This window comes from Caretta caretta, chromosome 18, assembly GCF_965140235.1.
Source record: "Caretta caretta isolate rCarCar2 chromosome 18, rCarCar1.hap1, whole genome shotgun sequence".
NCBI lineage: Eukaryota > Metazoa > Chordata > Testudines > Cheloniidae > Caretta > Caretta caretta.
In genome coordinates, this window is record NC_134223.1 from 22,660,419 (window position 1) to 22,686,836 (window position 26,418).

The following is a 26,418-nucleotide window of genomic DNA, read 5'->3' on the forward strand; positions in this document are numbered from 1 at the left end:
GGACGTTGCCCGCCCGGCCGCGCCAATCAGGGCCTTTGTTTAGGGTTACGTGAGGAGAAGGAGGCGTTTGCCGGTCACAGCCAATAGACGGAGCAGAAGGCCGAGTGATCAGCGGTCACCTGGCTCGCCCCTCTCGACTCATTGATTGGCTACGGAGTCTGTCCGTTTAGCGCGACTCGTTTCCTGTTCGTTGGCAGAGCTGTCAGGGTTTTGTGTCCACCATCAATGCCCGCTTCCTTTTCCCGGTGATTGGCTGATAGAGTTGTCAGTGAAACGATTCCACTGTCTGATTGGTTATGGGAACTGTCAGCTAATGACCTTCTTTCCCTCTCAGATCCTCCCTGTGACTGGTGAGTGGCTGTAGAATGTGTCAGTGCAGCGTTTCTCCTCACTGATTGGTTCTTCGGGCTGTCAGTAGGCTCCCTTCTCTCGACATGCCCGCCCCGTGTTGTCAGTGATTGGCCGCAGGAAGTGTCAGTTCGGCGGCTCCCCCAATGGGCGGCCCGGGGTGTGTGCGGTGCGCGCGGTGTGGCCGGCCCGGCGGCGGCGGCAGCGGGAGGAGGCGGCGGCGGCGCGCGCCTGGATCCCGGTCGCGAGGAGGCGGAGGAGGATGTGGCGCGCGGAGGGGAAATGGCTGCCGAAAACAAGCCGGAAGGTGAGAGCGCGGCGGGGCCGGGCCCGGCCCCTCAGCCCGGCCGGGGAGCGGGGCGCATCCGCGGGGCAGGCGCCCAACGCCGCGGGCCGGGCCGCGCAGCCCCGCGCCAGAAAGTTTCGCTGTGCCGGGCGGAGGGGGGCGCGGCCCAGCCCGGCGGGGCAGGGTACCGGCGTCCCCCGTGCGGGGAGCGAGCCGCGGGGACGCCCCCTCTCGGGCCGCTGGCGAGGGAAGGGCACCACCTCCCCCGTCTCCGCCATTGGGCCGGGGCACCCATCCCCCGCCTTCCCACCACGGACCCGTCCGGCCCTCGGACCTCCCCTGCGCCGGGGGGGGCAGGGCACCCCCTTCTCCCCGTGGGGGGCTCGGCCACGGCACCCCGTCCCCCGCTTCTCCCCCCCTCCCGCACCGTGGGGGGGGCCCGGCCACGGCACCCCGTCCCCCGCTTCCCCCCCCTCCCGCACCGTGGGGGGGGCCCGGCCACGGCACCCCGTCCCCCGCTTCCCCCCCCCCTCCCGCACCGTGGGGGGGCCCGGCCACGGGCACCCCGTCCCCCGCTTCTCCCCCCCCTCCCGCACCGTGGGGGGGCCTGGCCACGGCACCCCGTCCCCCGCTTCTCCCGCACCGTGGGGGGGGCCCGGCCACGGCACCCCGTCCCCCGCTTCCCCCCCCTCCCGCACCGTGGGGGGGGCCGGCCACGGGCACCCCGTCCCCCGCTTCTCCCCCCCCTCCCGCACCGTGGGGGGGGCCCGGCCACGGGCACCCCGTCCCCCGCTTCTCCCCCCCCCTCCCGCACCGTGGGGGGGGCCCGGCCACGGCACCCCGTCCCCCGCTTCCCCCCTCCCGCACCGTGGGGGGGGGCCGGCCCCGGGCACCCCCCCCGCTTCTCCCCCCCCCTCCCGCACCGTGGGGGGGGGCCCGGCCACGGACACCCCGTTCCCCGCTTCTCCCCCCCTCCCGCACCGTGGGGGGGGCCCGGCCACGGCACCCCGTCCCCCGCTTCTCCCCCCCTCCCGCACCGTGGGGGGGGGGCCAGCCACGGGCACCCCGCCCTCCTCTTCTCTCCTCCCTGTTGGGGGGGGCCCAGCCACGGCTCCCTGTTCCCCCCTTCTCCACCTCCCCCCTCCCGCCCTGTAGGGGGCCGGCCACAGGCACCCTGTCCCCTACTTCTTCCCTCTCCCCCGTACCATGGGGGGGGCCAGCCACGGGCTCCTCATACCCCACTTTTCCCCTCCCCCACTCCTCCCCATGGGAGGGCTGGCCATGGGCACCCTGTCCCCCACTCCTTCTCTCCCCCACTCTCCTCCTCTCCCATTCTTCTGCGCCATGGGGGGGGCCGGCCACAGGCACCCTGTCCCCCACTTAGCCCCTCTTGTGAGGTGGTGAGGGCTGTCCAGGGGCTCCCCGTCTGCCCACTCCCCTCCCGCGCCATGGGGGTGGGGGGTATCGTGATCCATAGGGGACCACCATGGGGGGGGAGGGCAGGCTGCAAGCACCCCTTCCCTTCTGCCATGGGGGGGAAGGGCAAGGGCAGGCCGTGGGTCCTCAATCCTCCACCTCCTCACGATGCAGATGAGGGTGGGCTGCGGATACCCAGCTGCATCCTCACGCCCCCCTTCCCCTACCATGGGGGAAACCTTTGTCTAATAAACAATAATAATGTACATTCCCAAGTATCTCTCCTCAGGGAAGAGGGTAGGGAAAGCATGTGTCCACCAACCCTGGTCAGGGCATGTGTACCACTTCACTATGAGGGAGGGGATGGCCATACAGAATGAACTTCCTCACTTCACCATGTGAAAAGGCGTGGGATGCAGGCTCCACCACCATGGGGGAAGAGCTGGGCATCCTGAGCCCCACAGTCGGGGGAGTGCGGAGCAACATTTGCTCCCATCCCCTTGTGAGAAGATGATGGGCAATATATATGAGGCCCATGTAGGAAGGGGAGGATAGGGCAGACAGCTCCTGTTTTGGGTGTGAAAGAGAATGTGCACATGTACATACCCCCTGTACGTGGGAAGGGCTGGGCATACATGTGCCTTCCATTTGGGGCAAATAGAGGGCATGCTTTTGTGTACACGCACCTGTGGCAAAGGGCAGGTTATACATATGCACACCCTCCTGTTTGGGGGAGCAACTTATTTATGTTTTAACTATTTATTAAAATTAACCAATTCACGTCTACCTATTCATGCACATAACTGGCTTATATTAATGCGTTTTGTTGTTGCAATTTTCCTCTTCATCTTTTCCATCTTGTGTGTTGCATCTTGTGTTGTTTTACCTTTTATTATGCTCCTTGGGGTGGGAACTGTTTTTTTTTCTCTTTTCAGTGCCGGTCACAGTGGGGCCCTAATTAAGCTGCTACTCGAATATAAATACTGAATAATCTGAGCATGCTTGTGGTTGGTAGTATCCGCTGATGGGAATGCTACAGTATGGCATTTGGAACCTTCCTTCCAATCCCACCAACTGACATTGTAGGTGCACACCCACTGCACTCCTCTATAGGCAAGGTGTAGCATTTTGGCCCTCAAGGAGATGGCCAAGTATAACGTGGTCAGTTCTCCACAATGTGGAGGGCAGGCCAATTACAATTTGCCCATGTAAAGAAATGGTCATGGCATGTGCACCCATTTTGACAAAAAAGCTGATCACCATATGGGGATGGATCAAGACATGTATACTCCTGTCATGAGTTACAAGTTCTTCAGAGCAGGGACAACTGTCTGTTTGCGCTTTGCTTCTCATAATGTGGCCCTGATCCCAGTTGGGACATCTGGGAGGATCATAATATGCATAGCAATAATTGTACCCACCTCATGGCAAGGGGCTGGGTGTGTGCTGCTCATGGGATGTAGAAGGCAGATGCTGTCCCTAGGTGGCATAGCCCGTGGGGAGGAGTCAGCAGATCATACACTTTTCTCACTGGATGATGAAGATTACGCAGTGGAATGGAAAGAGCAATTGTAGGAGGACCCTCCCCTGTGAAAAGTGGTGCATCTCCCCTTACGCAAGAGCATGTACATTCTCCCCACACACATTGTACTCCACCCCTAGGGGGAAGGGCCACCACCACTTGCAGCCCCTCTTGTCACCATAAGTACTGCAACTAAAATTGAGTATATGAGTGCCGAGAGGGTGAATATGTTTTCTGTACTGAATATACAGTTATTACTCTCTATATGTTATTACTTACGTATACATATGCACATGAGTTTCTAAACTTTTAATAAAAAGAAAAGGAGTACTTGTAGCACCTTAGAGACTAACCAATTTATTTGAGCATGAGCTTTCGTGAGCTACAGCTCACTTCATCAGATGTATACCGTGGTATATTCCATAGCTCACGAAAGCTCATGCTCAAATAAATTGGTTAGTCTCTAAGGTGCTACAAGTACTCCTTTTCTTTTTGCGAATACAGACTAACACGGCTGTTACTCTGTAAACTTTTAATGTGTTCTTAGTACAGCTCACTCCATAGCAGGAGATTGGCATGTGCACTCTCCTTTCCAGCACAAGCAACTAAACAAAAATGCACATTCTCCTCCAATAACTCGCATAATGAGTTGCATGCAAAGCCCTTTACTGAGTAAAGCCCCGGGGTGAGAGGAGAGCATGCTGACTACACACCCTGAGGAGTAGGCTACACACTTTTCCCCAGCACTGTTTAAACGATGGTAAAGTCAATACATAAAAATCAAATATATATGTCACTCTTTTGGTTAATTAGGAAAGATAAATAACATGTTTTTTGGGGATGCCAAATAGATAATTTAATTTTTTAGGTATTGGAACAGTTCAACTATTTTGTGAAAGGCGCTAATGAAAAGGTGTGCTGTCAGAGTTCCAGCCCTTTGGAAGGATTGTCTGTCCTGTTAGGTTTAGAGCTTCTGTTGTTTTATTATTAGAGCAAGCCAATAGGGGGTGATGAAAAGAAGTGGGCAAAGAGTGTGAATCCATAGAGTAGGAGGGGAAATATATTGGGCATAGGGAGAGACATGACAGTTATACCCCCTGAAATAGTTTTCAGGTGATGATGGAAATAAGAAATCATATATTGAGAGAAAATAAAAAAGGGTTCAATAATACAGTATTTCTGTATTTTTTGCCTTTTTTAGGTTGTAGATTTAGGCAAAGACAACTTAATTTTGCTATTGAATACTCCAGAAGAGATTGAAAGTTATGTGGATAACATAAAATGGTAGTTAATTTCATACTTAGTTGCTTTTTGAAATTACTTTAGAAAAAAAACACTGTATATTTTACATACGAAGGAAAGAGTTAAAGCGTACAACTCTTTAGCTCAAAGTTGTTCTATATAATACATTGTTGAAAAACAGAAGATCCAAGATAAGGATTTTTTTTATTGCATATCCACAAGGGGGTAGTGATGTACTGTCTAAGATATTTGTAGTAGAAATGCTAGATAACCTTTTTTGAAACACTTTAGATTTACAGATAAAAGTGGTGTATTTGCATTTTAACTTAATAAGATCTTTTAAAAATGTTTATTGGAAAAATTCATGAGTTTAACATGCTGCTTTTACATTTTGGAAAAATAACCATTTATTACTTTTGAATGGTGGAATACGCTTCCCACTACTGTGATTTACATATGCATATGTGATTGCCAGGATTTGAGTTCTAAATCAAAAGTGATTTTCTGGTGTATTTCTCAACATTTTAAATTACTATACAAGTTGGAAGTTGGGGTCAAGCTGTGAACAGGCTTTGTGAAGTTGATGCTGTGTTTCTAGATAAATTCATGGTGGATAGGCCCATCAATGGCTATCAGTCAGGATGGGCAGGGATGGTGTCCCTAGCTTCTGTTTGCCCATTCCTAGCTTCAGGCAATAGGGGATGGATCATTTGATGTTTGCCTGTTCTGTTCATTCCATCTGAAGCACCTGGCATTGGCCACTGTCGGAAGACAGGATACTGGGCTAGATGGACCCTTGGTCTGACCCAGTATGGCCATTGTTATGTTAGGTGTAGAATGTGAACCCCTTACATAAAAACGCCTTAAAGATACAGCTCAAAGTAAATTCATGTGAGCAGTATTTTCCTGGTTTTTTTTTCATTGTATAGGTTTGTCAAAATCATAGTTTCACAACATATTTGACACCAACTTGTAATGTAACTGATCCACAGTGCCCAGAAAAGGAAAACAAATTGTGGTGCTAAAGCAGCATGCGGTATAATTTATTGTTTAATATTGTAGGAGCCAAAGGCATCAAGAAGGTTAGGGCTGATTGTGCTAGGAGCTGTACAGATATACAACTGTTCTTCTGTGATAGAACAATGAATGGTAATCCATGTAGGGGCCTCCATTTTGGAAGGGAGGGAAGAGAAAAATAGTTAGTTGATTTACCATTACAGGAAATAACAGGTTACAGCTTTCTTCCAAAGTGTAATATAAAACATTACATTTACTGTATCTAACTTTAACTTAATACCTGATAATAAATATTAAAATAATTTCATAAACCCTGCTAATTTAAGGCTATGGACAAAGTATATGCTTTGTGTTCAAGCCTACCTTGAGGAGACAGTGGTAAATACTCTTCACTTCATCACTACTGACTCCTCAGTGCTCCCTTTTCCCTGAGGAAAGTTGTCTTTATCTCTTTCAGTAAATTTTAGCTAACTTAATGTGCATCTTCTGGAATATTTTTTCCTTGTATGCTACTGTAGCTTGGATTGCTATCTTTTTGCTATTTGTGTGTGCAGTACCTGGCACAATGGAGCCTCAATACACCACTGCAACATAAATATTAAATTACATAATACGTAAAATGAATAGGCATATGTTGTCAGCTTAATCTTTCATTAATCCTTTTTGATTCTCCTGAATTCATTACTTCTGTCGGGTGTGTTGTGATCTAGAATAGACTGGGCTTTATTTTTTTCTCACTTACATTGGTGTAGATGATTAAGTCCACTGAAATAATAAAATCTAAACAATATAAAACTGGTGTAAATGAGAGGAAAATCGGACTTTATATCTTGACTTTAATATTAGAATTTTCTGTTTAGTAACCTTCAATTAATTTATCCCTTTCCCTTCAAGATTTTGTGTGGGTGTGTAGTAACATTTTTCTCACATACCCTGGTTTTAGTATTGAGAGTAGGTAATAGGTTTAGTGATTTCATATCGGTTAATAGTCATTAACCTTAAAGCTGCTGGAATGAATTGGGTTTTCATCTTGTCTGTCTAGTGTGTGACTTTTTGTTAAGTTTAATACAGGTATTTTCTTTAATTTCTTATAGGCTGTTAAAATCTCTTCTGTTGAGATGAATGACACACAAGGTCACTCATTCTTGTAACTTACTACTGCGTAAGAGCTATTGTAAATACCGTCTGTCATGTCCCATATTTGACCTTTTCGATTTTGATGTTGAAAATGAATGCCTTACTTTCGTCTACATTATGTTGGTTAACTCTTATATCTGAGTATAGCTAATTAACTCCTATATCTGAGTAATCTAATTTAAGTTGGACTGAGAAGTCCATTGCAGAAACCCAGATGATTCTCAGCTAGTCAACAATTTCTTTGTGTACTTCTAACAGCAACTGTACATTTGTAGTTCAGTGAGTTGACCTACTTCTGTACTACATTTTTAAGGAGTCAACGTATGAAATCAAGTATCAGAGGGGTAGCCGAGTTAATCTGGATCTGTAAAAGCGGCAAAGAGTCCTGTGGCACCTTATAGACTAACAGACATTGGAGCATAAGCTTTTGTGGGTGAATACCCACTTCTTCAGATGCATGTCATGCAGGTATGAAATGTTCATTTTTTAAATGCCTGAAATTTAAACTCTGCCTTTCAAAAGTTTAAATGTCAGCCATTTAAAAACACAGTTGTATGAAGACAAGTATTAGAACAGTGGTGCTGGTAGCCTGAGTATAGAACCCAAGTCTTATTCCCTTCTTTAACCTTTAAAATGATTTTTAATTATATATATTGAATTACTTGTGTCTGAAATGAGCTCTGTTGACAGCCCTGCTGACTGAAATCCATTTCTGTACCACAGCACTAGTACAGCATCAGTATTACAAGCTTCTCCACACCATGCTAACTTGAAAGGGACCCTCCTGTGAAGATCAGAGGGCAATTCATTCTACAGACCTCTTCTCATTCAGTTTTCCCTTGAGACTGTTAGTAAGAATGACACTGATGTGCAATTAGCTCAGGTTAGTAGTGAAAGAATGTTATCATCTGATAGCCTTTTGGAAGTGGACGATTGTCCACATCTTCAAAACCTATTACCGTGGATGCGCTTGTTAGTAAAAGAGAGGACACTGATTGCCTTGGCTTGGAAACTGAAGAGTCCTCTCACTCATACATGTATTGTTTCTGGGGCAGGATTGAAGTACACTGGCAGGGTGTGATCAGATTTCACTAGGTGCTTTGGTAATACAAATAATAAATAACATATTACAACTGCTCCCTGTGCTGTATCTCTCCTGTTGTTAAATAGAGGACTTGAGTCTCCAGAACGTTAACATGGCATCTTCAACCAGCACTGAATTCACTTTTAAAAAAACAGGAACAGAGAACTGACAGCAAAACAGTTATGTTTCTTTGTATTTGCTTTATTCTTCTGAATAGTTGAGGAAATTGGCATATCCAAAATGCAGTAGAACAGTGACTATGTGTTAAAATTATCTGGCCTGTTGTTAAACTAGTATTCTTACTCCTTGTCCCAGTTCAGTTATATTATCAAGGTGGTGATTATTGATTTTATAGCTATTAATTCAGGCAGGCTCAGTAAATATGATAGTGATGGAGCTGTTATGCTAGACAAGGTAACTGTTAGAATACTGTTGCTTCCCTTACTGCCAGCTAAATGAATGTTTAGGAGAATGTCTGCAGCAGTCAAAGGGTTTTGGCTTTTGAAATATTTACTATGCAACCTAATATTTATATCAAAGCGGAAAAAAAAATAGGGGCAATCAGAATCAGCAATGTTTTTAACAGGTGGATACAGATGATTGTGGTAAAGGAATTTTTTTTTTAGGTGAGTGTCTTACAGTTTTGAAGTAATTTACTGCCAAATAGTTTTGTACGGTAACTGAACATTTGTGTAGAAAAATACAGAATTCTAGTTGGATACTTACAACCAAGGGGAGAACATCACTTGATCTTTCATTGTTCTAGTATATTTTGGAATATGTTTATTTTCAATATGTTGAACATTAGTTTTCTGGCCAAGTTAATTTTGCAGGATATAAGATCATATTGTGATGACATTATTAAAAATATATTTCAAATACCTATTTTTAATCTTTGTTAATCCCTTTGAGGTGATGATCACATGAGTCTGACTGCCCTGGTGGTGGTGAGATTGGATCATGGATAACAATTACTGTGGTTGCTGGACAGAACTGGTTTTGAATCAGTTGTCATGAAAATATTATAAATATCTGTTCTTCCAAAAGATCTGTTGATTACCACAATTAAATGATTGTGGGCTGGAGGCCAGGGTGTCGTTGGTGCATGGTGCTGTGCTGTGGAACTTGGTTTTGCTGCTAGTCCACTGTAACTGGTCTCTCAGAGCTTTAGGGCTTGGTGTAAGGCTTGTCTCTTGACTCTCACACAGGTGGATTGGGAGGATGGCAACCAGTGTGGTAACTAGTCAGTCTTCCAGTGTTAATACTGGTCAATAGGTTAGTTAAAATTTCAGAGTATTATTCTGTGTTTAAAGACTGTGGTGGATGCTTTTTGTAAATTGTGAAAACAAAATAAAATTTTGTTCACTGTAATGTTAGGTTACAAAATACTTAGTTCACTCCTGTCCTTGAAAGTATGACACAATGTTTTACCTCTTACACAAACCTAGTTTATTGTATAATTGTTCATGAATGCTAGGCTGCTGCCATCTTTACTTAAAATTAGGCTGTGATGCTCTGAAGTAGAGTTCGCTTTTACCTCAGTTTTATCTGAATTTTAGTTTACAGTTTAATACTTAATTTGAAATTCAGATAAAATTCTAATTTAGAAACTGAACTTCTTTTCTTCTTCCTTTTGTATCCTTCCCTTTCAGAGGCTTATTAACCATGTGATTTACAATCCAGGAAGTGAAGTCACTCCACTGTTTCCAAAATATGGAAGACAATTAGCATTTCAGTATGGGGTGAGAGGAACAGTCCCCATACAATATTAAAGTTAGGCCATGTCTACACTAGAGCTTACAGCTGTCCCGTGCAGCTGCGCCGCTGTAAGATTGCTCATGTAGCCACTTTATGCTGATGGAAGAGAGCGCTCCAGTTGACATAATTAAACCACACCCCAACGAGCGGCGGTGGCTACGTCAGCGGGAGAATGCGTCCCGATGACAAAGCGCTGTCCACACAGGTGCTTCTGTCTGTGTAACTTATGTCACTCGGGGTGTGTGTTTTTTCACACCCCTAAGCAACATAAGTTATTCTAACAAAAATGCTAGTATAGACACAGCCTTCGTCTCGTAAGTGAGAATTGCATTTAAAAAAAAAACCCTGCTAGGTTCTTCTTATAACTGAAGCTTTCCTATTTTCCTTTTGACCTGCTAGGTGTTAGAGAAGCGTTAACTTAATGTATGTGCTTCCCAGTCACTTCATGGCTCTTGTTGAATGATTTTATATTGTAGTTAGATTTTTGAGATACTATGAATAGAGCAGGTTTAATCAGATTTTGCTTTAAGGGATAACATGAACTTAAAATTTAGTCTGTTTAAAAAAGGAGTTAAAAGTAGTTTCAGGTTCTTCATCTGCCCTTGAGTTCTCCAGCCAATGTTTGTGGTTTTACAGTAATCTTTTTTTATGTTGTCCCCCCCACCCCCCCCATATGAAAGACCACCCAAACAATAGGGAAAACAGATCTGTTGATTGTACCAGAAAAACAGATTACAGTAGAACCTCACGGTTATGAAAGCCAGAATTACGAACTGACTAGTCAACCACACCACTTCATTTGGAACCAGAAGTTCACAGTCGGGCAGCAGCAGAGACACCCCACCACCCCAAAAAAAATCAAATACAGTACTCTGTTAAATGTAAATTACTAAAAAAAAAAAAAAAAAGGAAAGCAGCATTTTTCTTCTGCATAGTAAAGTTTCAAAGCTGTATTAAGTCAATGTTCAGTTGTAAACTTTTGAAAGAACAACCACAATGTTTTGTTTAGAGGTGTTCATAACTCTGAGGCTTTACTGTATTTACAAAGTGTTCTCAAATGTGTAAAATACACTAAAAGTTAATGTTTTTTCTCAGAACTTGGTTTTATACTATTTCTACATGTAAATTTTAACAATAGTAGTTAAAAAGTTTTATTCTGAAATTATCTCTTTGAGTTCTGAAATTCTTGACCTCTCTTGGGTGGAGACCTTCATCTCTCTCCCTCCTTGGGGATTTTCCAGGCTGCACAGTTCCCCGTCTACACTGTGAATTTCCCAGAGAGTCAGACTCCATAAGCAGGCCTGCTTTGCCTTCTCTTTAGAGACTATATAAACTGCATCATTTCCCACAGTTAAAAGTTACCACACAGCTCTTTCTAAGCAAGGACATTTAGCTTTAAGGTGAAAGCATTCGAGAAAACATATTAAAACAATAAAAGAACCTACACACGTGCTAGTAAGCTTACCAGAGATCATCCAAACCCAACAAGGGCTCTGGTAGGATTCAGTCCTTCAAACCCACCAACTGGGGTGGATGTAGTGCTTTTTTTGTTTTTGAGGTTGCAGGTTTATAACACCTGTTCAGAAGAACCCTCATGAACTGTGCATTCTTTTGTTTATGCAGTTTGGGCCTTTGATCTTTTCCTCATGAAACAGGTGATCAGCAGACAAAGATCCGCTCCTCAGGCTAAAGCTTCAAAAGGCTGACTTGCATAACCAGAGGGGGAGGATACATTTTGTGCTTACTCCTCCCCTAGAGGTGTCCCAGGAAACCTCTCTTCACTTTATTCCATAAGTACATTCTTGTGTGTCACATTGTTTCAGATGTTCCTTTGAAGCTCATAACACTTCCCGGTGTTTACCTTGGTCATGTCTCCCCTGTGGAAGTCAAATACAATTCTTTGATACATAAACTTTCCATTTTTTTTATACAATGGTCTCCAAAGCTACTTGAACTTAATTCAGTAAGGTTTTTCATAGATATTGCAAGAAATTGCCCTGGATGTCACAAAATACATTGTGAAATATTGTGTCTACAGGTGATTTCAGTCACTCCTTTGTTTTCAATGTTTTACTGTTTAAATTAAGAGTGTCTTCTGTTCAACATCTTTTATTTTCTTTGTTTTTTTTCACAACTCTGCCTCACTCGTTTTGTTTTTTCTTCTCCTTCTTTTCCTTTCCTTCATCCTCCTTGTTGTACATCAACACTAAATTTAAAACATTTAGTGATGCCTATTGAGATGGTGCTCTTCATTGCAAATACTCCTACAGTTCTGTTCCTGAAGCGCTGCTTGAGAAACCACTCCTTTCCCAACTCAGCATGCATACGCTAAGTGTTTATTGGGGAAAACCTGTGGCATTGGAAGATCAAAAGCAAAACTGTATTTATTATGGGGAATTGATGCCTTTCACCTTCTTGTCCTTGAATGGATAACTACACCTTTCTCTCCTGATGGATTCTCCATTCAGATTGCTGAATCTGGAGTCTCTCTCTGTTTATTCAGAGGAATTATGGACTAGTGATTACAGTATAGAACTTGGAGTTATGAGAACAGATTTTCCTGAGTGACAAAATGAAAAAACACATTTTGTTTTTTGTAGAAATTAGGTTTTGCAAAACCTAAGATTAATAGAAATGTTTCCATGAATTTTTAAAACCAAATGAAACCAATTTAACTGATGTTGGCAGCATGTTTTGCATATTCTGTTGTCTGGAACCCTAAAAGAGCAGTTGATTAGCCCATTTTCTTTATTCAAGTTGCTAGTAAGTGCCAAATAGTTAAAATCAATTACTATAGACTATTTAACATCTTAACACTCTTAAATAATTGTTTTAGAAAAGGTTACAAATATTTTTGAAAAAAATCTTCCAGTGCTCTCTTACCCTGTGTGCGCTTCAGTTTCCTCATCTGTAAAATAAGTTAATGCTTCCCTTCCTTGCCAGAGTGTAAGGACTGACTGACTTTATTTTCTGTAAATGCTATGAGATTTTTGGATAATTACTTGTACTACAGCAGCTCAGTAGAAGTACATACTATTGGAATATTAAAGTATATTTATACAATTCATCCTGTTCCCATTATTCCTAGTTATATATCTTTCCAAAACAATGTCTCCTCCTCCTTGGTTTTAACACCTTTTAGCTATTTGTAGGCTCTTCTACAATCGTCACTTAGGTAAAATATACATATTTAGTTCTTTTAATCTTCACAAGTCATTCCTTCCATCTTCCTGATAGTTTTTATCATTCTTCTCTGAACTCTCCTTCTAGTGAGTTATTTTATTGGTAAAGAGTGCCCAGAAGACAGAATAATATTCCAGATGCAATTATTCCAATGCTTTGTGAATAGACGATAGTTATTTTGTGTTGCAGTAGTGTCTTGGGGCCCCTATCATGGATCAGAATTCTGTTGTGATATGCCCTATGCAAACACATCATAAAAAGATGGTCCCTGCCTCAGAGTTTTAAATCCAAGCTGAAGATGAGACAAGAGGTGGACACTTCAGACAATTGGGGCACAAGAGTAATTTAAAGTTAGGGAATGGTTTAACTAAAGGTGTGATTTTTAAATAAATTATTTAGTTACACTGGTGCAACTTTGTGCGTGGATCAGTTTTATATCCATAATTTACAGGTGAAAGTTAAATTGATATGAGTGTATACACATACGTTTGCTGTACTTTGCTTCAACTAAATTTACTTTTAAACCAATTGAAGTTAAACCAGTGCAACTTCTTTGTAAACAGGACTTCTCTATTATATATTTGTGGCTTAACCTTCATCTAGGGCAGGATGTTTGAAAGACGTGGTTGAATGGGATAACAGATCAAGAGCTTGAGAAACAGAAGTAGCATTTTTGTCAGTATATGGCACTGTCCTTATGAGGACAGTAGCCAGACAGCACAAGGATTTGTGTACTTTCTACCTGAGAAGTAACTTGCAAATTAGATCCCTTTAGCCAGTCAGGGTGTGAGGATTTGCCACAATTCATTTGTGGGTTAGCAGCTGTCCAGCGTCTCTGTTCTCTGAGACCATTCCATTTCAGTATAATTCCATTTAACTCACAGTGACCCACCAGTGTGGATTCCAGACTATGAAAGATTTAAAATAGCAGGAAAAAAAATTAAATAAAAGGCTTATTTTGGAACTGATTTGAAATTATCAAAATAGTTTAATGTCATTATTCATTTGTATAGTGGGTGAGCTTACTTGGGAAAAACAAAACACAAACCTAAGACGTGCCAAACACATCTATGCAATCATTTTCCTTTGATGCACATTTATTTACAAATGGTAAATATTTGCCAAATTTTTTGCCTAATTTTTTGTCTTTTAAGATTGTGTTCTTTTAGGGCAGAGACCTTATCTTGATACATGTCTTTAAAGCATCAAGTACATTTCTGGCACAGTGTAAGTAATAAAATAACTTTTGTTAAAACAACCATTGTCAAAATACTTACCTTACCTGAGTTGTCTGAAAATTCTACAATAGTCCATGCTTTTTGATGTCACAGGTGATTATAACTTTTGAAAAGTGTTCTTTAATATTTGATGAATAACGTTTCCACTACTGCTTCACCAAAGAGACAGTGGGTGCCGTGGACTAGCTGGAGTAAATGTTGAACAACTGAAACCTTTTGGGGCCCAGTCTGAGCCTTGATTTGAGCTCCAAGTGTATGTGCAAAAATATCTGGTAATCTGTCAACCTTAATAAAAGCTGTTTTATTTCAAGGGGCAATATCTCTGCACATGTTTACTCAAATGACCTAAATTTTGGATCACTAATTTACATCACACCCTCATGAGACACACCAGATTTCAAGGCAATCTGAGAAACCATGTGGAGTTGAGGGAACTAGGAGACTATTCCTTTAAACAGAAAAAGACCGTTAGCCTTTACTATATCAGAACTGGCGTGCCACTGTAAAAAATTACATCTGCTGGACAGTACCTGGCAACCGCTAACTGAGGGATAAGCATACTAACCAGGGAGAAAAGTACTGGGCTGCCAGGCCTCCCCAGAAATCACCCCCTTGCAATTTAAACATAAATTGGTTGTTTGTTGCATATTGCATTTAATTGTAAAATGTGTCAAATTTCTGTTAAGTAAAATTTGAATAACAAAAAAAAACTTGAATATATTGCTCAACAAATTTTAACAATATTGGTCCAATGATAGATTCACCAAGTAGTATTTGAACAGGTATAAATCTGGTAGAACGCCACCAAGTTTTTGTTAAATTACTTCAAGAATATCTGTGGCATTGATCCAATGGGTGTGTGTGTGTGTGTATATATATGGCAAATCGTTAGTAGTTACATAGCTTGTTGTACTTTCTTACCTTTCTTGGCTTTCACATAAATAGGTCATGACATGTCTTGTCCTAAACTGTCTTATCTGTTTCCTTTCTTCCTTCTCTGGCCTTTCACTCCCATCTTTTCTCTCTTTACCCTATCCCACATTGTACTATACCTTCTCCAATACATTTTCCCTCTCCATTCTTCCCCCCCACCTCCCGTCACAAAATTTCTGTATCTTATTACTTTTCTATCATATCCTGTTGGTGTCTTTAGCTCTGACCTGGCCACCATAGGGTTTTGCAAGATACCTAGTAACTAGAAGACTAAACATACTAGCCGCAGACTGATGAGAAAAATTGGGATTGGGGCAGACGCGTTTGTGCACAATACCCAAATGAGAAGCCACCCCCCTTCAAAAGCAGGTCAGGGACACCATCTGGCTTGTATGTATCTGATAATTTTGAACCAATTCCCAATTAAATCATCCCAGCCAAGGCTTTGTCCAGCCTGACCTTAGAAGTTTTTAAGGTCAGGCTTGACAAAGCCCTGGCTGGGATGATTTAATTGGGGATTGGTCCTGCTGTGAGCAGGGGGTTGGACTAGATGACCTCCTTAGGTCCCTTCCAACCCTGATATTCTATGATTCTATGAACCACTCAGTGCACCACCTCCTACTCCAGAACCTCCAGGCTTGTATGAAAATGAGAGTTTGAGGGGCTCTTCTATTTTAGCCCTTTTCCAGACTCATGGCTACTGAGGTGGGGGTGTATGTATACTCTTACTACTATGTTTTTTTCGCTGCGGTATTTACCCATACTTTTACCCACCCTCTCAAAGCCTCCTCCAGTGAACGGTGCTGTTGACTTTTCTCTGCTACTGCTCATAACCCTCCCAAGCAAGCAGCCTAATTAAACTGATCTGATTATTATTCACCAGATTCTTAACAGAAATTCTGTGAACTGGCCAAGTTTGGTTAGTTTTTGCTCGACCACAGTATAGGAAAACGGAGCCGCAGCAGAGGTACTGGAACAGTTTGTCTGCTGACTTAAGAAGGCATTGTTAGATCAGTTACACTCGTTCATGTTTGGAACATTATCTTCGCAACCATAAGGACTACAGATCTCATTGTTTAAAAATAAAAGCTTAGTTTCTGGAGATCCTGATGGTACACACCCTGGAAAGCTTCCTACTTGTCCTGGGTGATTTAGCAAGTGAACTTTTTAAGCCTATATATTGGTGTCCAGGATTGTCAGTTACATTTATTAGCAGTACACCTGCAAAAGTTAAAAATAAGTAAAATTGCTAAAAAGGGCAAGTTTAAATATCTGAACTTATTATGCCTTTTTATATGATTATCTTTTTATCTTGTGAAATACTAATACTGTGAAATACCTTGATGTTTGGTGGTTAGCTTATATGCAATAGATATGAAAATAGTTTGCTCAGAAAAAGTAACCTTGGTGTTAGAGGCCAGTTTGCTTTTTATAAGGGGCTATTTCTTTGATGGATGTGGTTTAAACATAGAAACTGTTGCATCAATATGACATCCAACATATGTATGCAGTCAAATAAACTCTTTTTTCAATATATTTTATATATAGTGTATTTCTTTTCTGTTCCCCAGCCCTGCAGTGTAAGGGCAGACAGTTATTACAGCAGTTTTTCAGCTCTGCACATGTTTTTAATTTTTCTATGCAATAATTTGTGATTATTTTTAAGAACCATAATCTGTTTCTAATTTAAACAATAACCTTATGGTTCAAGGAGCTAAACAAAACACTGATAAGTGGTGTTATTATTTGATAACTTATTATTAATTATTTGATTATTTGGTATTATTTGATATCAAGTTACTGATCAAATTATTTACCATGGAAGTTTAGCAATTTGAAACAATAATTATACTGAGTTTTCTGAAATAACCATATATAGAGTTAGATATTAACATAATCAATGTGGTAGAATTGTGTCCAATTTTGTTTTGATTTATCTCAGGTCTTCACCATTGGAAGAATGTAGATAGATTTATTTGGGTTTAAAGAGGGCTTCATATCTATAGGGAACTTGCAAAGTTGAGATCTAAGTCTAAACTAATCCAAATGATTAAAATTAGGATAAATTTATATAAATTTACTGTGATAAATTGAAGTCATGTTGTAAAGTTTTTCACTCTTTTTATAGTCAGTTTTTGGAAAATCAATGTGAAATGCTCGAAGATTGAGTTTAAAGGTGACCTTATTTTTTAAGGCGGGGTCTTGGTGAGATCCTGAAGGATTTAGAACCACACGTCCAACTGAGCATCAATGGGATTTGTGCTCTTAAATACTAAAGGAAATCCTCTGAAAATCTCTGAATGTTATAGTGGTCCCAACACATTAAAACATTAACAGACTTTATGGGTTATTTTTCTTGTGAAGAAATGTGAAATATTAATTTTTAAGTAATGCATTAATATGTCAACAACTGCTAATTACTTCAAACAGCAATGGTTAGATTTACCTTCCCGAATACCTAGGTACCATTACACTGATGGAATCACTTTCTAGATAATGTTATTTATCTGTTTATTTCAGTTTTGTTCTAAAGACATCCATTGAAACATCTGGATGCCCTTGACGTACATTTAAATACACAAATATGGTGATTAAATTTTATTGCAATGTTCAATTTTTTGATATGTTATACATCCCGTTTGCAAAATTTTCACTCCTTTTGCCTTCATGCTGAGGTGCAGTTTAGAAACTGATGTTCTTTAAATTTTATTTATTACTTGTTGAAAATTAGGTTTATAAAACTGATATATTTGTGAGTTTTATAGGCTTATCCTGTTTGTTTGTATGCTATAGAACTGTAGGCAAATCAGGAGTTGAGCAACACATATCGACCCATTTTTGTATTCTGAAATTACACGTTGCACTGATAAAACTCTGGCAGTTAAATTGTCAAGAATTCCATATCCACCTTCTGGATCACAGACAATTTAAGAACCAGTAAAAAAGGACGTGTGTGGTGGGGGGATAGTAGGAGAAAGGCTCATTGTGATTTGCTATTGTGTGCTTTAAAGTTTTATGGTCCATGTTGCCTCCCTCGGGAGGATGAAGTACAAGGAGCATGAACAAGCCCATAAAATTGCAAAGGGTTTACAGTGTATAATTAATACAGAACTTTCTATGAACTTTATATTAATTTCACTTGGGCTTTTGTCTCACTAACAAATATTTTTTTGAACGAAGATTGTTTATAGAATTCAAATGTGCTGATGTTCTTAATGAATCATAACAGGAACTCGTAGGCTGTTTTATTTTAGTATATTTTCTTAGTTTTCTGTAGAGGCTGTTTGTGTCTTAGAAAGGTTTTTGAGCTGTGGCCAGGACTATACTACGTGCTAAAAAGTCAGTATAACTGCCTCTATACTGGGAGGCTTGGCTGGAGTAAAAAAGCATATCCCTGACTGGAAAAAATATGAAGATAGTAGGCACACTTGTGCTGTATGGGGCAAGATTGTCTGGTGAAGCTTAACCCTCACTCTGGAAACTGTCTCTGTGCCATGTACTCAGAATTTGGGCTGATGATCACTTACTTGTGTCTCATTTCCTAATCTATAGAATGGGTGATATATGCTTACTTCATACTGGTGGTGGTTCGCTTGAGTTAACATTTGTGAAGTATTTTGAAGATGTAAAGTGTAGAAGTGTTGAATGTATCAGTAGCAATTTCATATTTAATAAATTGTCTGGTGTTTGATTTGCGTTTTAAATTAGAACAACAAAAAAATTTTGTTACAAAGTTTGCAACGCCAAGATATTTGATTGGAAATGAATGAAAAATATTTGCCTGAGCATTAGTCACTGCTCTTCACTATGTTTTCCTCAAACGAATATTAATCTGTCATGAGTCTGACACTATTTAATAACAGTACTGTTCTGTGTTGCTGCCATTAAAAGTTGTTATGCAATTTTAAAATATTATTTTATGACTAAAAGTATTTTACATACCTTACTTTCTTCAGGTGCAACAGAAGTGCATTTCTTGGTGCTACCTTTTAGCTAGCTGTCAGCACTAGAATCCCGGTGCTACAATGCTCCTGAGAAACTAGGTATGATAACACTGAATGCTGGCAGCAGCAACCTGAGACCCAGTGATCCATGGGATAGCCCCCAACAGCAAGGGCTGATCTCAGGGCGTGCTTCATAAGTCTTCAGATAGCTCTAATAAAGGGCAGAGAAAACAGCAACTCCTCCAAATATCTTTGTGTACAGGGTGGGGAACCAGCAGAAAATAGCTTTTCCCCCCCTATTTTTTTTACCTAAGGATGGGATGCAGAGATAAAGTTTCTTGACACCTTAGATGACTGCTTCTTGGAGCAGCTAGTCCTGGAGAGGCAATTCTTGACTTAATCCTAAATGGAGCACAGGATCTTGTCCAAGAAGTGATTATAGCTGGATCTCTTGGTGTCATAAATATAAAGAGAAGGGTAAACCCCTTTGAAATCCCTCCTGGCCAGGGGAAAGCTCCTCTCACCTGTAAAGGGTTAAGAAGCTAAAGGTAACCTCGCTGGCACCTGACCAAAATGACCAACGAGGAGACAAGATACTTTCAAAAGCTGGGAGGAGGGAGAGAAACAAAGGGTCTGTGGGTCTGTCTTTGTCGGGGATAGACCAGGAATGGAGTCTTAGAACTTTTAGTAAAACTTTTAGTCTAGCTAGGTACATGTTAGATTATGATTTCTTTAAATGGCTGAGAAAAGAACTGTGCTGAATAGAATAACTATTTCTGTCTGTGCATCTTTTTTGTAACTTAAGGTTTTGCCTAGAGGGGTTCTCTATGTTTTTGAATCTAATTACCCTGTAAGATATCTACCATCCTGATTTTACAGGGGGGATTTCTTTATTTCTATTTACTTCTATTTTTATTAAAAGTCTTCTTGTAAAAACTGAATGCTTTTTCATTGTTCTCAGATCCAAGGGTTTGGGTCTGTGGTCACCTATGCAAATTGGTGAGGCTTTTTATCCAACATTTCCCAGGAAAGGGGGGGGTGCAAGTGTTGGGAGGATTGTTCATTGTTCTTAAGATCCAAGGGTCTGGGTCTGTAGTCACCTAGGCAGATTGGTGAGGCTTTTTACCAAACCTTGTCCAGGAAGTGGGGTGCAAGGTTTTGGGAAGTATTTTGGGGGGAAAGACGCGTCCAAACAGCTCTTCCCCAGTAACCAGTATTAGTTTGGTGGTGGTAGCGGCCAATCCAAGGACGACGGGTGGAATATTTTGTACCTTGGGGAAGTTTTGACCTAAGCTGGTAAAGATAAGCTTAGGAGGTTTTTTCATGCAGGTCCCCACATCTGTACCCTAGAGTTCAGAGTGGGGGAGGAACCTTGACACTTGGTAATCCATAATATAATTAAATTTAACATCTCTGTGGCGGGGAAAACACCTCAGCAGCCAAACACTGTAGCATTTAATTTCAGAAAGGGGGACTACGCAAAAATGAGGAGGTTAAACAGAAATTAAAAGGTACAGCACCAAAAGTGAAATCCGTGTGTGCTGCATGGAAACTTTTTAAACACATCATAATAGAGGCTCAACTTTTAATTGTATACCCCAAATTAAAAAACTGTAAGAGAACCAAAAAAGTGCCACTGTGGCTAAACAACAAAATAAAATGAGAGACAAAAAGGCATCCTTTAAAAAGTGGAAGTTAAATCCTAATAAAAAGGAGCATAAACTCTGGCAAATGACGTATAAAAATATAATTAGGAAGGCCAAAAAAGAATTTGAAGAATAGCTAGCCAAAGACTTTAAAAACATTTTGCTATTACTTTTTAAGTATATCAGAAGCAGGAAGCCTGCTAAACATCCTGTGTGGCCACTGGAAGATTGAGATACTAAAGGAGCACTCAAGGACGATAATGCCATTGCGGCAAAATGAAATTAATTCTTTGCATTAGTGTTCACGGCTAAGGATGTGAGGGAAATTCCAAACCTGATCCATTCTTTTTAGGTGACAAATCTGAGGAACTGTCCCAGATTGAGGTGTCATTGAGGTTTTGGAACAAAGTGATAAACTAAACAGTAATAAGTCACCAGGACTGGATGGCTTTCACCGAAGAGATGCGAAGGAACTCAAATGTGAAATTGCAGAACTACTAACTGTAGTGTGTAACCTATCATTTAAATCGGCTTCTGTACCAAATGACTCGAGGATAGCTAATGTAATGTCAATTTTTTAAAAAGTCTCCAGCGGTGATCCTGACCATTACAGGCCAGTAAGCCTGACGTCAATACTGTGCAAACTGGTTGAAACTATAGTAAAGAACAAAATTGTCAGACACATAAATGAACATAATTTGTTGGGGGAAAGTCAACAATCAGTTCCACACATACAAAATGGGAAATGACTGCCTAATGGGAATACTGTGGAAAGGGATCTGGGCGTCCTAGTGGACCACAAGCTAAATATGAGTCAACAGTGTAACACTGTTGCCAAAAAAAAAAGTGAATATAATTCTGGAATGATTAGCAGGAGTGTTGCAAGCAAGACACAAGAAGTAATTCTTCTGCTCTACTCCGCGCTGATTAGGCCTCAACTGTGTCCAGTTCTGGGTACCACATTTCAGGAAAGATGTGGACAAATTGGAGAAAGTCCAGAGAAGAGCAACAAAAATAATTAAAAGTCTAGAAAACATGATCTATGAGGGAAGATTGGGGGGAAAAAAAGGGTTTGTTTAGTCTGGAAAAGAGAAGACTGAGAGGGGACCCAATAACAGTTTTTAAGTACATAAAAGTTTGTTACAAGGAGGAGGGAGAAAAACTGTTGTTCTTGATACGATAGGACAAGAAGCAATGGGCTTAAATTGCAGCAAGGGAGGTTTAGGTTGGACATTAGGAAAAACTTCCCAACTGTCCGGGTGGTTAAGCACTGGAATAAATTGCCTAGGGAAGTTGTGGAATCTCCATCATTGGAGACTTTTAAGAGCAGGTTAGACAAACACCTGTCAGGGATGGTCTAGATAATACTTAGTCCTGTCATGGGTGCAGGGGACTCGACTAGATGACTTCTCAAGGTCCCTTCCAGTTCTATGATTCTGTGGTTTTTGTAAAGGGAAATCATGCCTCACCATTCTACTAGAATTCTTTGAGGGGGTCAACAAGCATGTGGACAAGGGGGATCCAGTGGATATAGTGTACTTAGATTTTCAGAAAGCTTTTGACAAGATCCCTCACAAAAGGCGTTTAAGCAGGGGTTCTCAAACTGGGAGTTGGGACCCCTCAGGAGGTCATGAGGTTATTACATGGGGGGTCATGAGCTGTCAGCCTCCACCCCAAACCCCGCTTTGCCTCAGCATTGATAATGGTGTTAAATATGTAAAAAAGTGTTTTTAATTTATAAGAGGGGTCGCACTCAGAGGCTTGCTATATGAAAGTACAAAAGTTTGAGAACCACTGATCTTAAGCAAAGTAAGCTGTCATGGGATAAGAGTGAAGGTCCTCTCATGGATTGGTAACTGGTTAAAAGATAGGAAACAAAGGGTAGGAATAGGTGGTCAGTTTTCAGAGAGAGAGGTAAATAGTGGTGTCCCCGAGGGGTCTGTACTGGGACAAGTCGTATTCAACGTATTCATAAAAGATCTGGAAAAAGGGGTAAACAGTGAGGTGGCAAAATTTGCAGATGATACAAAACTTCTCAAGATAGTTAAGTCCCAAGCAGACTGTGAAGAGCCACAAAAGGATCTTACAAAACTGGGTGACTGGGCAGCAAAATGGCAGATGAAATCAATGTTGATAAATGTAAAGTAGTGCACACTGGAAAACATAATCCCAATTATACATATAAAACGATGGGGTCTAAATTAGCTGTTACCACTCAAGAAAGAGATCTTGGAGTCATTATGGATAATTCTCTGAAAACATCCACTCAATGTGCAGCGGCAGTCAAAAAAGCGAACAGAGTGTTGGGAATCATTAAGAAGGAGATAAAATATATTGCCTCTATATAAATCCACGGTACACCCACATCTTGAATAGTGTGTGCAGGTGTGGTTGCCCTATCTCAAAAAAGATATACTGGACTTGGGAAAAGGTTCAGAAAAGGGCAACAAAAATGATTAGGGGTATGGAATGGCTACCTTATGAGGAGAGATTAATAAGACTGGGACTTTTCATCCTGGAAAAAGAGGCAACTAAAGGCAGATATGATAGAGGTCTATAAAATCATGACTGGTGTGGAGAAAGTAAATAAGGAAGTGTTATTTAGTCCTCCTCATAACACAAGAACTAGGGGTCACCAAATGAAATTAATAGGCAGCAGGTTTAAAACAAACAAAAGGAAGTATTTTTTCACACAGTGCACAGTCAACATGGGGAACTCCTTGCCAGAGGATGTTGTGAAGGTCCAGACTATAACAGAGTTCAAAAAAACTTGATAAATTCATAGAGGATAGGTCCATAAAGGGGTGTTAGCCAGGATGGGCAGGGATGGTATACCTAACCTCTGTTTGCCAGAAGCTGGGAATGGGCAACGGGAGATGGATCACTTGATGGTTACCTGTTCTGTTTATTCCCTCTGGGGCACCTGGCATTGTCCACTGTTGGAAGGCAGGATACTGGGCTAGATGGATCTTTGGTCTGATCCAGTATGGCCGTTCTTTTGCTCATGTGAGAGACTAAAAATACTGGGACTATTTAGCTTGGAAAAAGAGATGACTAAAGGGGGTCATGATAGAGGACTATAAAATCATGAATGGAGTGGAGAAAGTGAATAGGGAAGTGTTATTTACTCCTTCACATAAAACAAGAACCAGGGTCACCCAATGAAATTCATAGGCAGCAGGTTTAAAACAAACAAAAGGAAGTACTACTTCACACAACACCAAGTCAACATTTGGAACTTTTTTGCAGGGGATGTTGTGAAGGCCAAAAACTAAGTTTTTTGACAATAGGTCCATCAATGGCTATTAGCCAAGATGGTCAGGGTAGAAACCCATGCTCTGGATGCCACATAGCCTTTGACTGCCAGATGGTGGGACTGGACAACAAGGGATTGATCACTTCACACTTGCCTTTTCTGTTCATTTCACTGAGCTCATTCTCCTGGGTTGAACAGAAATATTCATTGAGTGTGGATACATACTAGAAGAAATCAAAATGTTACAGGTAGAAAAGTTAATTTTGCCTTTTATCAATAGACCATTGTGTGGAGTGATAACATTGATCATATGTGAATGGAGGTTGATCATATGTGAATGGAGGTTGCTGTAGTCTGGTGAATCTGGCACCTGTAAATTGAGTGGGTGTATCAAGCATAAAAATCCATTTCTTCTGCAGCTTTGCCTGTAAAGACTCAGCTAGTTATTATTGAAAGGAAACTTGAGTGACGATGGAGATCGCCACAACTCTTTAAGCTTCAGTTCCCTTTGTGATACCATCATCTGTCCCAGATTCCAAATCTACTTTGTCATAATAAAGTACAAGGTTTTTTACCCTGCATACATTTGATACAGATTTTTGTCTAGCTACAGTGTATTCAGTGGACCAGTCAATAAGCACTGTAATAAATCTAGCTTTTTATATGAATTGTTGAGATCTTTTTGTCAGTTATTGGGCTAGTTGCACTTCTGATCCCTTCTGCTGTCTGTGAGTGCACCCCCGTTCAGGCCTGTAGGCAATCACCTGTTTTGGGTAGGAATAGTGTGATTTTCCCATTCGCAGACTGGGCATTGGGTGCAGTACCCTACTACTAACTGGTTACATCGGTAGATCTGACTTCAGAACCTGCAGTTCTCTTCCTCAGGAGCTATAACAAGTGGCATCCAATGACCAAAAGGCTTTCTTAAAGCAAAGTATTGTTTGTTTAATATTAAAGCATTTCAGAGAAAAGAACTTAAAACAATAAACAGTCTATACATATTCCTGTTTTACCTAAGGCTTATTATCCACCTCGAAACTTGGGGAAGGCCCCAGCTTATTCAGACATTATTGCAGGACATGTCTCTGTGTCGGTATCAGTCTGTTTCCTCCACAGATTGACAACTGCCCCAGCTCCCTCTCTAGAGACCTTTTACCCATTCAGTGTCCATTACTAGGCTCCCAGGCGTGGAAAAACAATTGTGTAGTTTTGGCTGGGGCCTGGAAATAGCATCTTCACTAAGCCATTGTCTTGTAGTTGTCCCCAAAGGTTTGTTGGGAGACTGCTTATTTAGAGCTATTGAGTTGCCTTTCTGTTTGTTTTTCCAACAGCTCCCGATTAAGCTAAATGGATACATTTGTACAGAAAGCCCAATGTAGCTATACAGTGACTATCTTGCTAATCAGGTTACATGTGGTAATTATTACAGATCAGAATTCCTAGATAACATAGCAGCTCCACATTCACCACATCTTTCTTAAGATATTTTGCGATTTCCTTTCCAAAAGTCTTATGTTCCATGGGTGTAAATATATTTTGAGCCCAAGTTAAGGATGTTTTCTGTAAATTATAGAGTATTTTAAAAATCTGTAAACCTGAAATGGTGTTTAGTGAATATGGTAAATTACGTTAAATGAGGTGGCAAACTATTGGATCTCGTGTTTCATCTTATGAAGAGATCTGGAAAGAGGAACTTCCTATGGACAAAGTAACATGTATTCTGCTTTCATGCATTTCACAAATTAAACTGCCTAGCTGTGACAGTATTAGCTGATTTGCAACTGCATAGTTGTAACACAATATTAGAAAGAGGACATTGTCCTTTTGAAATTAAACCAAATTTTGTTGCTGCAGCAAGAAACAGGATTGTATTTTTGTACTTCAAAATGTACTTTGGGCTAGAAAGTAACTCTTTGAATTACCTGGCCTGTAGCTGAAAGGCCTTGTCCCAAACTCTCCCCTTCCAGCCCCCGCTTCTTAGAGTACTAACAGGGCAAAGCTCTTAGGCATAGTTTGACTTGTATATTTGGGGGAGCACCTCCAGTCAAGCCAATGGGGCCGTGCATGGGGGCAAATTCTGTGCTGGCCCACAGGGGTACCATTTCAGATTTTGGGGAGGGTGATCTTTAACCATGATTCCAGGAGCTAATTAGGCAACTGAAAACTAATTTTTTTTTTTTGAAGATAATAGCTTAGAAATTATCTGACAGGAGCATTGTGTCTAATTCCTATATCAAAAAAGAAAATTAAATAAAAGACTCACTCAGCTCTAATACTAACATGACCTGACGTCTTGTGGCAAGTCACTTAAGGGACACTGGTTAGGTTTAAAATTGTAATGTATATTCTTTCTCAGATACTGTTACTAAAGTCAGAATGGACCATCGTTATCATCCTGCACGTTGCAG

The 26,418-nt window shown here is 41.2% G+C and overlaps 1 protein-coding gene across 17 annotated transcripts in view; it reads left to right on the top strand.

The window, feature by feature from the left end:
* Nucleotides 1–354: 354 nt before the first annotated feature.
* The window catches only part of CAMTA1 (calmodulin binding transcription activator 1), a 939,042-nt gene continuing 912,978 nt past the window's right edge, over nt 355–26,418 (top strand). For 7 of the 17 annotated variants that reach the window (XM_075121023.1, XM_075121022.1, XM_075121025.1 and 4 more), the window contains exon 1: nt 499–655. In XM_075121023.1, coding sequence (XP_074977124.1) covers nt 631–655 — 25 coding nt within the window. In that variant the 5' untranslated portion in view covers nt 499–630. Of the gene's footprint in view, nt 656–26,418 lie in introns of all 17 variants that reach the window. The other 10 variants (XM_075121019.1, XM_075121024.1, XM_075121020.1 and 7 more) reach the window with 5 other exon arrangements.